Consider the following 14,587-nt stretch of genomic DNA (forward strand, 5'->3'; position numbering starts at 1 on the left):
ATTTTAAAAAAATATTTTTTTATTATTTTATATTAGTTTTTAAATTCCTGAATTTTTAAATTTTTTTTTTAATATTTCAGAATTGCCAGGTAAATAATGTATTTCCCTTGGTGGCTTGAGATTCTGGGAGTAGCAGCAGCAGGTGGCTGAACTTGTAAATCAGGGTGGTGCTTACTCTGCTATCACTGATTTATTTTAAAGTGATTTATTTTAGAGTAAAACCCCAGAATGGGAGTAAAATCTCACTGTGGTTGGCTGAATTTGGCATTTTATTTGTTCTGAACTACAGAGAACAAGGGGTTGGTGTGCCCCGCAAGAGATTCACAGATTGGTTCCCTGGGGTTTTGAATTTGAAAACCAAACTTCTTCTTGTGATACTAAAAATGTTACTTAAACTCACTGGAAAAAAAACAGAAAAGAAGGATTAAATGCCTCTTCTTATGATATTAAAAATGTTACTTAAACTTACTGAAAAAAAAAAAGAAAATAAGGATTAAGTGCCTCTTCTTATGATATGAAAAATGTAAGTTAAATTCACTGAAAAAATTTTAAAATTAGGTACTTCTTATGATATTGGAATTGCTACTTAAAACCCACTAAAAAGAAAATAAAAATGAAATATTAAACTTAAACCAAATTTAGAAAAATAAGGATTAATAATCTCTTCTTCTGATATTAAAAATGTTACTAAAACCCACTAAAAAGAAATAAATAATTCAGTTTTAATACTACTTTTTAGTCAGCCCTGATGGGAGTTAATCTGCTTTTTGTTGAGAGGAAATGAGATTTCAGTTGAGTTCTGCAGAATTTTGGTCACAGATCCACAGCTGGTGATGGGTTCCTGGGTGAAACTTTAACTTTTATTCATTTTGGGGGGATTAAGTCGCACTTAACCATTACTTAAGTCTGCCCTGGGTCATTATTTTTGATTATTTTTTGGCAGTTTCTGCTTTGAGGCATCCCTAATGATATTCCCCCAGTAGTTTCCATTTAGCTTTAATAAGGAATTCATATTAATCATTAAAAGAAGGGGACGTGATTCTTCAAGATAATCAAATATTGACAGGTTAGAAATAGCTTTCTGCCCGGCCTCATTGATAGAGGTGATGTGATATAAATATTTATTTCTTTTCTGTCACTCAGGGTAAATGCCACCAATTGATTCAGCATTGATAGAGTGTCACCAGTTCATAAGGAGCACTGCAGTGCCTGTGCTGCCCCATTAGAGCCTCCCTGCAAAGGGGATTTGCTAAAGCTCCTCACTGGGCTCTCAATAATGCACAAAACCCATCCTGGTTTCACCAGGATTCATTGGCCATTTGGCTTTTAATAATTCACAAAAACCCACCCTGATTTCATCAGGATTCATTGGAATTTGGCTGTTTATTTACAAAAAGCCTGTCTTGATTTCACCAGGATTCATTGGCCATTTGGCTATTAATAATTTACAAAAACCACCCTGGTTTCACCAGGATTCATTGGGAATTTGGTTGTTTTTTTTTACAAAAAACCCACCCTGGTTTCATCAGGATTAGTTAGGAATTTGGCTCGTAATAATTCACAAAAAGTCCACCCTGATTTCATCAGGATTAATTGGGAATTTGGCTTTTAATAATTTACCAAAAAACCCACCCTGATTTCACCAGGATTAATTGGGCATTTAGATTTTAATAATAATTTTTAAAATTTACAAAAAACCCGCCCTGATTTCACCAGGATTAGTTGGGAATTTGGTTGTTAATAATTCACAAAAACCCACCCTGATTTCATCAGGATTAATTGGGAATTGGACTATTTATTTACAAAAAAAAGTCCTGATTTTGTCAGGATTAATTGGGGATTTAGCACTTAATAATTTACCAAAAATCCACCCTGATTTCACCAGGATTAATTGGGTAATTGGTTATTTATTTACAAAAAGCCCACCCTGATTTTATCAGGATTCATTGGGAATTTAGCTTTTAATAATTTCCAAAAAGCCCACTCTGATTTCACTGGGATTAATTGGGAATTTGGCTATTTATTTCCAAAAAACCTGCCCTGGTTTCACTGGGATTAATTGGGAATTTGGTATTTATTTCCAAAAACCCACCCTGGTTTCATCCCCCAGCCAGTGGAAGGGAGGGGTGCTTTGTTTGCTGCTCCCTGCTTGGTTTTCCACGAATTCCTGAATTTTCCAGCCCATCCAAGTTGGGGTTGCAGGTTTAACACCTCCCTGCTGTAAGGAGAACCTTTTATGATGGAGAATCCAGTTTTCCCAGTAGGATAAATAAATCAGCCGTTGCTTTTGGCACCTTTATTTGAGCCAGTAAATCCCATTTTATCTCCCATCAGCTGCAGCTCCTGCCTCCAGCCCAGCATTCCTGCTTTTCCCTGGAATTCCAGGTGCCTCAGAGGATGGAGCTGCTCCTGTCCCTGTCCTTCAGGGAGTGATGTGGAGAAAAATTCCCTTTTCCCAGTGGGAAACAAGCAGGAGAGCAGGGAATGTGCTGGATGTCTCCAGTTCTGCTCCATTCTGAGGAACCTCCAAAAAAATCTTCTCTTTTGCCCCACCAGGATGCAAAAATACAAATTTGTTGTTGGTTTTGTGGGTTCATTGGATTTCCTTCAGAGTGATTGGGAATTGCATGCATCTCCTGCATTTTTGGGGATGCAGGAGATGTTTACTCCAAGGCTGGAAATTATTTTTATTTTAGGGGTCCACTGTAGATTCTTTGCATATTTTAAATCCCATTCATGAGCAGTTGTTCCTCATGAGGAACAACTTCCCCCCTTTCTGTTTGCATTTCCTGATGAATGCAGTAAGCCAAGGAGCTTTCAGTAATGAAATAAATGTTAATTTTCATCACAAACTTTGGTGTTGGAATGGGCCCTCCTAAAAAAACTGGCCCAGGTTTAATTACCAATAAATAATAAAATCATCACCTTCTATTTTGAGTTGTCTCCACTCAGGTTTTCCCATCCCTGTGTAGCAATTCCAGTGAGAAACCACAATTTTTTGCTCAGGTAGTGAAAGGAAAAACCATCAATTTTGGATTAATCATTTCTGTCCTTGCAACTTCTTTTAAATCAATAGAATATTTCATTTTCTGGTCATTAGAAATGCTGAGTATTGACTCTTTGGGACATTTGAGCTTGTTATCATCACTTGTGTTAATACACAAAAATGACATCTTTAAGCAGCCAGGCCAAGTCATGTGAAATATTTAACTTGGTGTCCCATAAAATACAAGTAATTACTGAAAATGAGTTAATGTTTCCTAGAAAAATATCTTTTCAAAGCAGGATTTGCTCAAACATTTTCTACTTAAAATGATCAGGCAACGGGGGAACCTTTCTGGAAAAGAAAATTGCTTTTAACCCAGAATTAATTCTGTTCCAAATATTTATTTTAAAGTATAAATGTGCATTGCAAAAACGTCTTTAATGGGATTTTTAAATTTGTGCCAAATCAGAGTAACTCTGCTTGTCCAGGAGAAGGTTGAACTGTGGATTTACATTCCAGTTGCTTCTCAGGCAATATGTTAAGCTATTCTAAAACCCATATAAAATAAGGTGCCAAATTCAGGAATTTGTGCAGTGCTTTTATCAGCTGAGGATCCGAGTTGTCCCAGCGAGCAGAAAAAACTGAGGCAAAGAATTTGCTGTGTGTTTCAAGGAAAATCACTTGGATTGGGATTCCAGGCTGATTTTTCTGTAGGTAAAAAATGTCCAAACTGAGGCTGTGCCAGAGCTGCCTCTCACTGAGGCTCAGCTGTGTGATTCCAGAATCAATCCCAAACTTTTCCAGCTGCCAGGGTTGTTCCCATTCACCTCCAACTTTGGCTCTGCTGATGTGCTGCTCTGGAGCCCCTTTTCCTCTCAGCAGCAGTGCCCTGACCCTCTTGAGCTATATTATATCATTCCATTTTGACACCTTTTATCAAACTTTAATGAAATGACCCAGGCAAACAAATTGTCATTAAACTTTCCATCACTTTGTCCCTTGGTATCGTCTTTTATAAATTGGACAGCAAATGTTGTATTGATCTTCTCGTTCTTGCAGCTGAACTTGAAATGACCCAGACTGCTTGTTGTTTATGGCCTGGAGTTGCTTTTCCTTGACATTTCCATCCCCAGCATGACATCTCTTTTGTTTTTCTTCCTTTCTTGTGGAGATGAATGAACAAGACATTCGATACCGAGACATCCTCGGCCACGGCAACGGAGGCACCGTCTACAAGTGAGTGGGGGTTTCACCTCAAACCTGCCCCAAAATTCAAATTTCACGACGTTTTTACTTTTTTACATTTTGGGGTCTGGGCAGGCCCTCGCTGCTCTGCAGGAGAGCAAATCTTAATGTAAACTTTTAAGCCGTTCTGGGGTGTTTAATTCTGGTTTTAAACGGGGCTTTGAATCTTTTCTGGGAGCCAGTTGGGGGTTCACAAGTGGGATTTGGGATGGCCTGGGTTGGCCTCCAGGATTTGGAATGCCTGCTGGCTCACCTGGGGGTGACAGCAGTGGGATGTGGTGGCAGCAGAGCCTTCAGGATCCCTCACCCCCTTTCGCTGCTCTGCCTCCCTCCCAGCCTGATCAACTCCCCCAAATTTTGGTGCAGAAGCTCCAGCCCTGCAGCCAGGATTAATTTTAATACTGTAAAAAATTAAAACAGCACAGATAGGACTCTCCTGTTGAGAAAACTCCTGCTTATGCATCGTGCAAAGTTTAAACTACAGAATGTAATATCTGGGACTTAATAGTCTGCAGTGGGGTATGAAAAATATTCCTGTGGGAATTAAGAAATCCATACTTTGTCAGAAAGCCTTGAGGGAGTAATAAAGGTTTCCTCCAGAGAGCTGTTTACCATATACAGTAACCCAGCATCCCGTTAGGGTTTTGTTTATACCTTAGACATTTTAACTTTGATATTAACATTCCCCCCCCTTCACTAAAATGTTTTAAAAGCCATAGTACCTTTAGTTTGGTTTCTAATTGGCTGCCAGCATTGCAAAACAGCTCCTGGCACAAGGTTGGGTGGAAATGGACTCCCAGAGCCTCCAAAGGGGGAAATGCAGCCTTGGGATAGACCCTTAAAAATCAGGTTGGCCCTGGGGGTGGAAGGTGCTTCAGAAATCTTTTCTTGGGGAAGGATGTTCCTAGGACTTGAGGAAATGGTGTTATTTTCTGATTTTATTTGAGCTATGAGAGAGAATGTTGAGCTTTAGAGCTCAGCCTTGTTGGTGTTGGGTGGAGAGGCACAGAAGGGAATTGGGGTAAAAGCTGGATGTTCCTGTGTGGCACCACCCTGTGTTCCTGAGGCTGTGCAGCTGGGATCCCCTGCCTGGAGGGGGGCTGTGACAATTCCCTGCCCTCAGGGGAGGGACAGTCTCACCTGGAGAGGCAGGAGCCCCTCCTGTGTCAGGGAAGTGCTTCTGTGGCTCCTGTTCCTTTTTATCCCATTGTTATTTGAAGTCAGCAGCTTTGGGGACTTTGGGGTTTCTCCAGGACAGGAGTCACTCCAGCCTTTTCCAGGGAATGGGTGCTGGTTTGGGTGTGGATATTTCACAGATTATCATGGAATCCTCCAATGGTTTGGGCTGGGAAGGGGGCTCAGTTTATCTCATCCCACCCCTTTCCACTGGCCCAGGGTGCTCCAAACCCCTCCAGCCTGGCCTTGGACACTCCAGGGATCCAGGGGCAGCCCCAGCTGCTCTGGGAATTCCAGCCCAGCCAGGAATTCCTTCCCAAAATCCATCTCAATCTCCCCTTTTCCACTCTGAAGCCATTCCCTGTGTCCTGTCCCTCCATCCCTTGTCCCAAATCCCTCTCCAGCTTTCCTGGAGCCCCTTCAGGCCCTGCAAGGGGCTCTGAGGATTCCCTGGATCCTTCCCTTCTCCAGGGGAGCATTCCCAGCTCTCCCAGCCTGGCTCCAGCCCTGCGACAAAACCACCTCAATCCCCCCCTCCCAAAAAGTTCCCAATTCTCCCAGTCTGGCCGAGCATCCCTGCCCCAGCAGGCAATGAGGGACTCAAGCTGGGATCCTCCCAGGTGGCTGCAGTGCCCCAGGCACGGGGAGCAGCCCAGGGATATTTTATTCCAGTGAATCAATGAGCATTTGTCAGGTGCAATGAATTGCAGAGCTTGGGCGCTTTCCCTCTCCGGCGTGGGGCTCCTGGCTCGGGGAGGAGCGGCCGTGTGGGGATCGATGTGCAGCTCAACAGCCAGCCTGTCTGCACCCTCCCTTTCATCTTTTTGCTATCCTTACCTTGTATTTTTTATTTTTTTTTTTAATCCCCCCCTCTCTTCCCTGAGCTCTTTATCCTGCCTCATATCCATTATGGCAGTGAAATATTCCCGGCGTTCCAGGGACACAGGAGGCTGAGCAAAAACCTCCCAGCCTCTCTTTTTTCCATGGAAAAACTCTTCTATTGGAATAGTTTATTGAGATTGAGGTATTGATCAGCCCTCCTGCTCCCCCCTGGCTGGAAGTGTGGGTTGGTTCTCTTTGGAAGCCTGTGTTTAGTTAGGAAACATGGGATTTTTTTAGTTAGAAAATGGATTTCATTTATTTGAGTTCTTTACAGCTGCGAGTGGTTTATGGCTTGGAGAAGAGGTATCTTAGCTTTATTTTTATGACAGTATAATTATACTTTAGAAATACACTTGATTACTGTGTGGAGCAAAATTGTTCCACTATATTGGCTCGGCCAATATTGCTATACAAACAACTTTTCAGTCAATTGAGCCTGGTGAAAAATCAATACTTTATAGCAATATTTCTAGGGAGAACTTGCTGAATCTAAATGTTTTTCCTGTTCTAAAAAGAAGGGATTTTATAGTTCTTTGACAGCTTGTTCTGCCCCTACCTTTTGATCCGCTGTTTGCTTAATTAAGGAACGATAAAAATTCTCGTGTTAGATATGGCAAAACCAGTTAATTAGCTTTGCTTTTTGGTTGCTTGCATGTTCAAAAATATGTGAGAAAATAGAAAACAAGCCCGAAGTGTCTATTGAACATTGCAGCAGAAAGCAGGAATTCTTCCAGTGCCGCTGAGGGGGCAGAGTGTGCCCTGTTTTGGGTAAAGATTGTCAAAAAAAGGGGAAGATCTGCTGTAGCAAAGCCCCTGAGGGTGCTGCTCTCCTGTTTGCTAGGAGCTGTAGGTATTTGTGTCATCTGCTCTGATTGCCGCTGCCCATGCAGTATTTAATTCCAATTTTATGCATTTTTTGAAACTGAGCTGCCCATGTGGCAGGACATCTCTGGATTTGCTTAAATTGCTTTTTTTTTTTTTTTTTGGAACAAATCATTCAGTGGTCAGCCCAAAAGGCATTTAAAGGATCTGCTTTGTGCTGCATCTTTGGGCTCCATCGGTGCCTGCAGAAACCTCTCTGAGGAGATCTTTCCTTAGGTGAGGGATTTCCTTTGGAATGTCTGGATGTGCCAGCCAGTTAAATTAAAGCAGCTTCATCAAATTATTTAGACCTCAAATCCTTAATTTTGTATATTTTGAACCTAAATATTACAAAGTGCAAGTGTTTATCTCTGGCAAATAATTCCTCTGCTAGATCTTCCTCACACGATGTGTCTAAAGCATCACTATTTCCTTTATACAGGAGCAAAATGAAGGTTTTATCCTTATTTTGTGTTCTTTACTTTTTGTTTTTCAAGGAGAAAGGAGAAGTGAGATGTCCTGAACTCTGTTTGGGGCAGGGCACATCCTCCTGGGATTTGTTTTACAGTGAGGTTTTGTAGCTCTGTGGGTTCTGTTGGAGTCTCCAGCAGCAGGAGCATAAAGGAAAAATAACCATAAAGCCCCAATGATGCCCTAATTAATTTGGGAGTTACCAGGATCTGGGAGAGAGGGAAGGAATGGGAACATCAGTTCCCATCTTAGCAAAGTGCTGTGAGAGCAGAAGGCTTCACTTGGAAGTTGAGTAATTGGGAGAGAAGTGGCTGTGGCTGATGTCCCACGCTGGAAGATTGGATAGCCTGGAAAGCAGGGAGAAATGAGGGAGCTTAATTTGTCTGAGCAATTTCCTGAGCAATTCTGCAGTGTGGTGGAACATTCCAGCATCTGCCCTTCCCCTCATCCCTCCCCCAGCCAGCCTTGGGGTGCCCCATCAGCACATGGAATGGAAAGTGTGGGAGACAGCTGGGGCTGCTCCATAGCCTGGAATCCATCCTGGGACGAAGCTGGGCATCCTCTGGCACTGCTGGGGCAGCTCTGGAGCAGGTGATGCCCCAGGTTTGGATTTTATATTTTCACATTCTGTGCTGCTTTACTGGGTGGGTCTGGGTTCCCATGAGGGGATGGTGAGCTCTGTGCACAGAACAGGGAGACAAAACAATTCCTGCTCCAGCTGGGCACCAAGGACAAATGATCCAAATCTCAGCCCCAGAGCACAAACACCGTGGGCTGGAGAGAGAAAAACAAGCAGGGTGGGACTGCCTGGGCTAAAGCTGAACTTGGACAGCCTCACTGGTGGGTGATTCCCAGAAGAGGTTCTCCCAACCTTTCCCCACAGTTCTTGTCCCAGCCTGGTGCTCAGGGAGGGGTCACAGGCAGGTTCAGTCACTTGATTGGCATCAAAACACCTCTTTGACCCTTGGAAGTCTTCAAATTGCATCTCCCTTAATTCCTGGGGAGGCATTTCCCTTGATCTCCTTTCCTGTGCATTCATTTTCTGCTTTTCTCATTTGGATTTATTTTTAGTCCCACTGAAGGCGTTGGAGCAGCCCTGCCTGGCTGAGTTAGAGGTGTTCCCCTGGATTTTGTGATTGTAGTGGGGTTTGGAGAAGACTGACCAGTGCCGCTGGTCACTCCCTGCACACTGACCGGTGCCCGCTGGTCACTCACTGCACACTGACCGGTGCCTGCTGGTCACTCACTGCACACTGACCGGTGCCTGCTGGTCACTCCCTGCACACTGACCGGTGCCTGCTGGTCACTCACTGCACACTGACCAGTGCCTGCTGGTCACTCACTGCACACTTGCCAGTCACTCCCTGCACACTGACCAGTGCCTGCTGGTCACTCACTGCACACTGACCGGTGCCTGCTGGTCACTCACTGCCTGTGACCCCAGCAGGCGCTCGGCCCCCCCATAAAATCTGTTCTGCACAAAAGTGCATGAAATGAAGATAAAGTACCTCCTTGGAGCCTGACAAAACCCATTCCTCTGCAGAATGGGAGCTGCAGTGAAAGTAAATAAATGAATGGACAGCAATCACAGCCTAGTTGATGAAACTGTTCAATTAAAGCACAGGCATTTACATGGTGTAATTTCCCTAAATTGCCAATGAGCCCCTTTAGACACAACCAGTGTTCAAATTGATTTCAGCATTGATTTTGGCTGAAGCTGATAAATTTCTGCTTGTTAGTTAAAGTAATTTTGCAGAAGACTTTGTAGTGCAGTATTGAAGTGTTCATTTAGCTGATGGTTAAAAGAGGAGTTATTTACAGAGGGTTCTACTGTTGGGCTGAGATGGGACAATTCCCCGGTCATCTTTTTACTTTTAATTTTTAAGCTTCAGTATCCAATCAATACATTATTGAAACTGATTAAAATGTATCCAGCCAGCTGCCTATGGCTGTTTAATTAGAAACTGGATGATTCTTAAATTAAAGTTGTTTTGTTTGTGGTGGATGTCCATAGCTGGGAAGATGGAGCGAGTGGGAAATGGGAGTTGGTGCTGGTTAGCAGTGAGTGAGCCGGGGTGAGGGCCCAGGGCCTGCCCACCCTCCCAGGGAGCAATTCCTTCCAATATTCCAATATCCATCCCTGCCCTCTGGCAGTGGGAGCCATTCCCTGGGTCCTGTCCCTCCATCCTTTGTCCCCAGCCCCTCTCCAGCTCTCCTGGAGCCCCTTTATGTGTTGGAAGGGCTCTGAGGGTTCCTGGATCCTTCCCTTCTCCAGGTGAACACCCCTCATGTTGGCATCTTAATTCCTGCCACCAGAGAATGTGAGGCAGGTTTTGGCTCACACTCTGGCTTCATATTCCTTTCCTAAAATTGTGATGGGTTCATTCCAGGCTTTCTGCCACGTGGGATAACCCACATCAGTCAGAGCTCAGGGCTGCTGTGCTGCCTCTTGTCCTTGCCTCTTGTCCAGCAGGTGGATCCATCCCTGTGCCTGCAGCTGCTCTGGGTGCAGTTTAAATCCAACTTAAATCCAGCAGGTATGGTCTGGGTGACCTGATGGCACTGGGTGACTCACTGTGGGTGCTGGTGGCACTGGGTGGCCTGGTGTGGGTGACCTGGTGCGGTGGGTGCTGGTGGCACCTGACTCTGCTCGAGCTCAGTGTCCGTTGCAGGTCTCTCTCAGAAATGGGTTCTGCCCCGCAATGGGATGGGCACAAATCCCATTTCTGGAGCTGCCCCTGAATGTTTGGCTGCAGGAGAGGGGGAGGAGTCCCTGAGTGGTCACAGATGGGAGGAGGAGCAGGCCACAGCACGGAGCTCAGGGATCCTCACTCCCTGTGCTCGGATTCCAGCACTGAGCTGGGTTCAGTGAGACTTTGCTGCTCCTTTCTGCAGCCTCTGCTGCCAGCTGTGCTCTTTCCCCCAAGTTTGAGCATTCAGGCACCACTGTTTGCTGTTTGTTTGCCACTTCCCCAGCAAATCATTTTGCAATCAGCACTCGAGCATCTGCGGTGGCGTTTCAGAGGAGGGGAGGTTGTGCTGTGAACCAGCACAGCCCCATAAAAGCTCCTTTCTCCAACTGCTGTGCACTTTGGCTTCCCTGATTTAACAGCTATAGAGTCAGGCTAATGTGTTTGCTATTGCAGGAGGCAGCAACTGGCAAAGTGGTTATTTCCTAGGAGCAATTTGAATTTCTTTCTTTGGATGGCCGTGGGAGTACGTGACACTGCTGTCACTGCCCTGCCACAGACAGGGGCAGCACCAGGCCAAAAAAAAAAGGGGAAAAAAGGAAAAAATGAGCAAATGTTGGGTGGTTTGCTATGTGGGGCTTGCAGCTGGTGGCTGGGTTCCTTTTGCCTGGCTCTGGCACAGCTTTGTGCTCCTGGTTGCTTCTCCTCAGTGTCCAGTTTGGCTCCTCCTGTGCCCTCACGTCTGGAGGTACTGCTTGCTGCAGCTTTTCATTTCTGAGCTCACATGAGAAGCTTCAAGCTTTTATTTCTGTTTGGGGCCATGGCAGAGGGTTTCCAGAGAGCTTTGGGGTGTGGGTGTGGGTGTGGAGATCTTCCTGGGCAGCTCCTCAGTGCTGAGAGGAAACCTTGGAGAAATGGGAAAAGATTTCCCAGCCTTTGGAGGGAAATGATGCCTTGCTGTTTTTAACAGATGTGGGTGATGCTTTCATCCCAAGGTGTGAAAGAAACAAGGCAGAGAGAGGAACCAAAATATTCACTTGTGGTTTTACTCTGTGGCCTGGGAAGTCCAGGTGCCAGGAAAGGAGGAGCTGCAGAGCTGCAGCACGGGGACAGGCCGTGGGAGAGGCAGGGATCTCCATCCTGGGGAGGAATTTCTCCCCAGCCTCCCATCCCTGTGGCAGTGGGAAGCCATTCCCTGGGTCCTGTCCCTCCATCCCTCGTGGCACCAGCCTGAGGTGTTCCTGGGCTGGAGCATCCCTGGCTCCTGCAGCCCCATCTCTGCTGCCTCCCTGGCACTTCATCACTTTGTCATATTTGCTGATGTTTGTGATATTTCTGACTGACTCATTGGCATAGCAGACAGGTCATGGCTTTCCCTTGAATCCTTCAGGCTTGCCAAGGAATATCTTATTGATTAGAAATTGTTTCCCTGGTTATTGTGGGGGAGGAATAAAGGGATTTATCCTGGTGGCCAGAGGAAGCAGATCCTGTGCTGCTCCAGGCTCCTGCAGTTCCGTCCTTATGACAAAATAAATGTAATGGATTTTGGCTTCTAGGTAGAGATTACATTTGTTTTGGGGTTTAACACAAGACTAAACTCAGTTTCTAGTGAGCAGTTGCTGTGTTTGATGGGAAAAGCTGCTGGAAAAAGCTCAGGGGTCTTTGCAAACTCAGCCCCTGCTTGTGATGTGACCATTGTTGTGTTACTCACACATGGGCAAGGGGTTTGCAATTATAAAATTAGGAAAAAATTCAGAATTGGTGTTTCCCTTGAGTTGCCTGCAGGTTGCAAGCTATAGTTGGTTCTTTGCTTGCCCTGGAAGGAATTATCCCACAACCACAGCATCCTGCAGCTCCCTCTGGGCTTTAGGGAAAATTCCTCACAGGGAAGAGAGAAAATTGTTGGTTTGAGCAAATTGAAAGAGAGAGAAGTGTTTTGTTTGCCATCTCAGCTATTTATTAGGAGTTTATTAGCTCTTGATTAAGAATCTGCTGCATTTTCTCTCAAGTTGGGTTTGTTTTCCTTCTGTGTTGAGTAGAAATTCATCATATTCAGTGTATGAAGTTTTTAGCATTAAATATTAGGAAGGGCACTGGTTTATTCCATGAGGAGCCCAGGGCACTGACATTCCTCCTTGGTTTTCTGTATCTCAGGAAGAACAAATCAGATAATGTGGATTTCATTTCAAAAGTTCCCCTTTTTTTCCTTAAAACACAAACCAGCTGCTTCTGATGCTCCCAGTTGTTAATTTGCTTTGCTGTGCAGCCACAATTCCTCTCTGGGGTTGGGGGGAGATGCTGAGGAGCTGGGAGATGCCCCAGAGCCCCACTCCACTTTTCCCTGGTATTGATTTTGATTTTCTGGGACACCAGGGATGCTCTCTGCAGTCCATCACGAGTTTGGCTTAGCTGCAGGGCTTTGTTCAAGCACAGTGCTTGCTCCCACACCACCTCTCTCATTTATTCCCCAAAATAACCCAGATTTTGGCCACAGCACCCCTGAGGGACCAGAGTGGACGAGACAAAGTTCTGCTGAAGGACTTGGCTTGTGTGGGGCACTTCAGGGCTTCAGGTGGGGTTTTTATAGCCAGGGGTAATGAAATATTTGACAAAACTGTGCCAGCCTTGCCTGCTGGGAGCTGCTGGGATGGGTGCAGGGGCTTGCATGGTGAGTTCTGGTGGGAATGTGGAGGGAGGGAGGGAAATTGCTGTTCCCCAGTGGGGATTTTCCAGGCGGGCAGTGTTGGAGTCTCTGTCCTTGCCTGGGACAGTGGGGTGGTGCCAGGGCAGGCTCTGTGTCCCTGGGAGAGCTCCCCACCAGGAGATGCTCCCTGGCAATGTGGGAGTTGTCCCTGCCCATGGAAGGGGTGGAATGGGATGGGATTTAAGGCCCCTTCCCACCCAAACTATTCCAGGATTCTGTGCTTGGAGAGTGAGATCCCCCAAAACCCAGCTTGGTGCTGAGCATCCCCTGCTCCTCCCTGCAGGGCACTGCTCAAGCCCTCACCGGGTTTTGGGGTTTTTAGGAGTAGAACAGCTGGTTTTAGCTGGTTTTTAAGGATTTTCCTGCCATCCTGGAAGATTTTGAGTGCATTCCCTGAAAGGTTCCCAAGTTGCTGAAGGAGGTTTTGCTGCTTTTCTCTGCCTGGTTCTACAATGGTGGGTTTGGCTGCTTCGCTTCCGGAGGTGGCACCAGAATCTGGGAGGTGAGACTTTGAGTGGGAATTTTGGTTTAATCCCCTCACAGACGTCCATGGATTGACTAAAAGTCTGGTTTTCCTCATGCTGTGCTCACTGTCCTGCAGGATTTTTGTGGTTCATCCCTCAGAACCTGCATTAAGGTGTTAAATTCAGGATCTTGCAGCGCTGCCTGCGACCAAAATGATCAATTCCACCTTCCAGTCCCACAGAACATCCCAGAAAATCCCTTTTTCCTCGGAAGGGGTAATTACTGCAGCAGCTCCAGCCTAATTTGAAGCGTTGGCTGTTAATTAAAACACCACAGAGGTGTAGGGTTGTCTTTTGGTGTAACCAAAGCTCCCATCCCAGCTCCATTAATCACTTTGCAGTTATTGTGCCGCGGAAGGCCAGGACAACTGAGATGCTGGATCAGCCTGGAGTAAACAAATTCCTGCCCTCCTGGCATCCCCCAGGCCCAGCCCAGGGCTGCCTGCTCTTTGTGATCCAATTCCCAGCCATAATTAAATGTTCACTTGGTGCTGTCAGTGCTCTGTAAACCAAACCAGGTACCTGCCCTCTGCTGGAACCCGAGCCCAGCCCTCCACGGATGAATTGGCGTGCATCATGATTAAATCATCACCTCCTCCCTTCCACCCGCTCCCCAACAGGAGATCTGTCCCATGGAAAATGGATCAGCTTTCCTCAGCAGCTAATTAAGCTGTCCAGTGGGGTCCCAATTAACCCAACAGATGTGGAGCATCCCTTCCCAACCCCTCCATCCCTTATTCCTGCTCATCCTAAACCCAGGGTGTTTCCCCACTGCTGGGTTCATGGATTCAGCTCCTGTTCTGTCAGAGTTCCCATGGATAATCTCATTTTTTACACTGATTTTTTTCCCTTCTGCCTCGCTAAATCATTTTTTTCCTCCCCTGAAATCCTGGAAATCATCCTAAATCCAGGGTGTTTTCCCACTGTTGGTTCATCTCCAGAGCTCCTGGATTCATGGATTCAGCTCTATCAAAGTTCTTCCCATGGATAATCTCATTTTTTACACTGATTTTTTTCCCCTCTGCCTTGCTAAACTGTTTTGTTTCTC

General features: G+C 45.7%; 1 protein-coding gene across 1 annotated transcript in view; it reads left to right on the forward strand.

Annotated features, from left to right (window-relative positions):
• Positions 1-14,587, forward strand: part of MAP2K5 (mitogen-activated protein kinase kinase 5) — a 116,787-nt gene that overhangs the window by 24,943 nt on the left and 77,257 nt on the right. The window contains exon 8 of the mRNA XM_014308313.2: positions 4,158-4,222. Within this exon, the coding sequence (XP_014163788.1) occupies positions 4,158-4,222 (65 nt within the window). The remainder of the gene's footprint in view (positions 1-4,157; positions 4,223-14,587) is intronic.

This window comes from Geospiza fortis, unplaced genomic scaffold, assembly GCF_000277835.1.
Source record: "Geospiza fortis unplaced genomic scaffold, GeoFor_1.0 scaffold2, whole genome shotgun sequence".
Lineage (NCBI taxonomy): Eukaryota > Metazoa > Chordata > Aves > Passeriformes > Thraupidae > Geospiza > Geospiza fortis.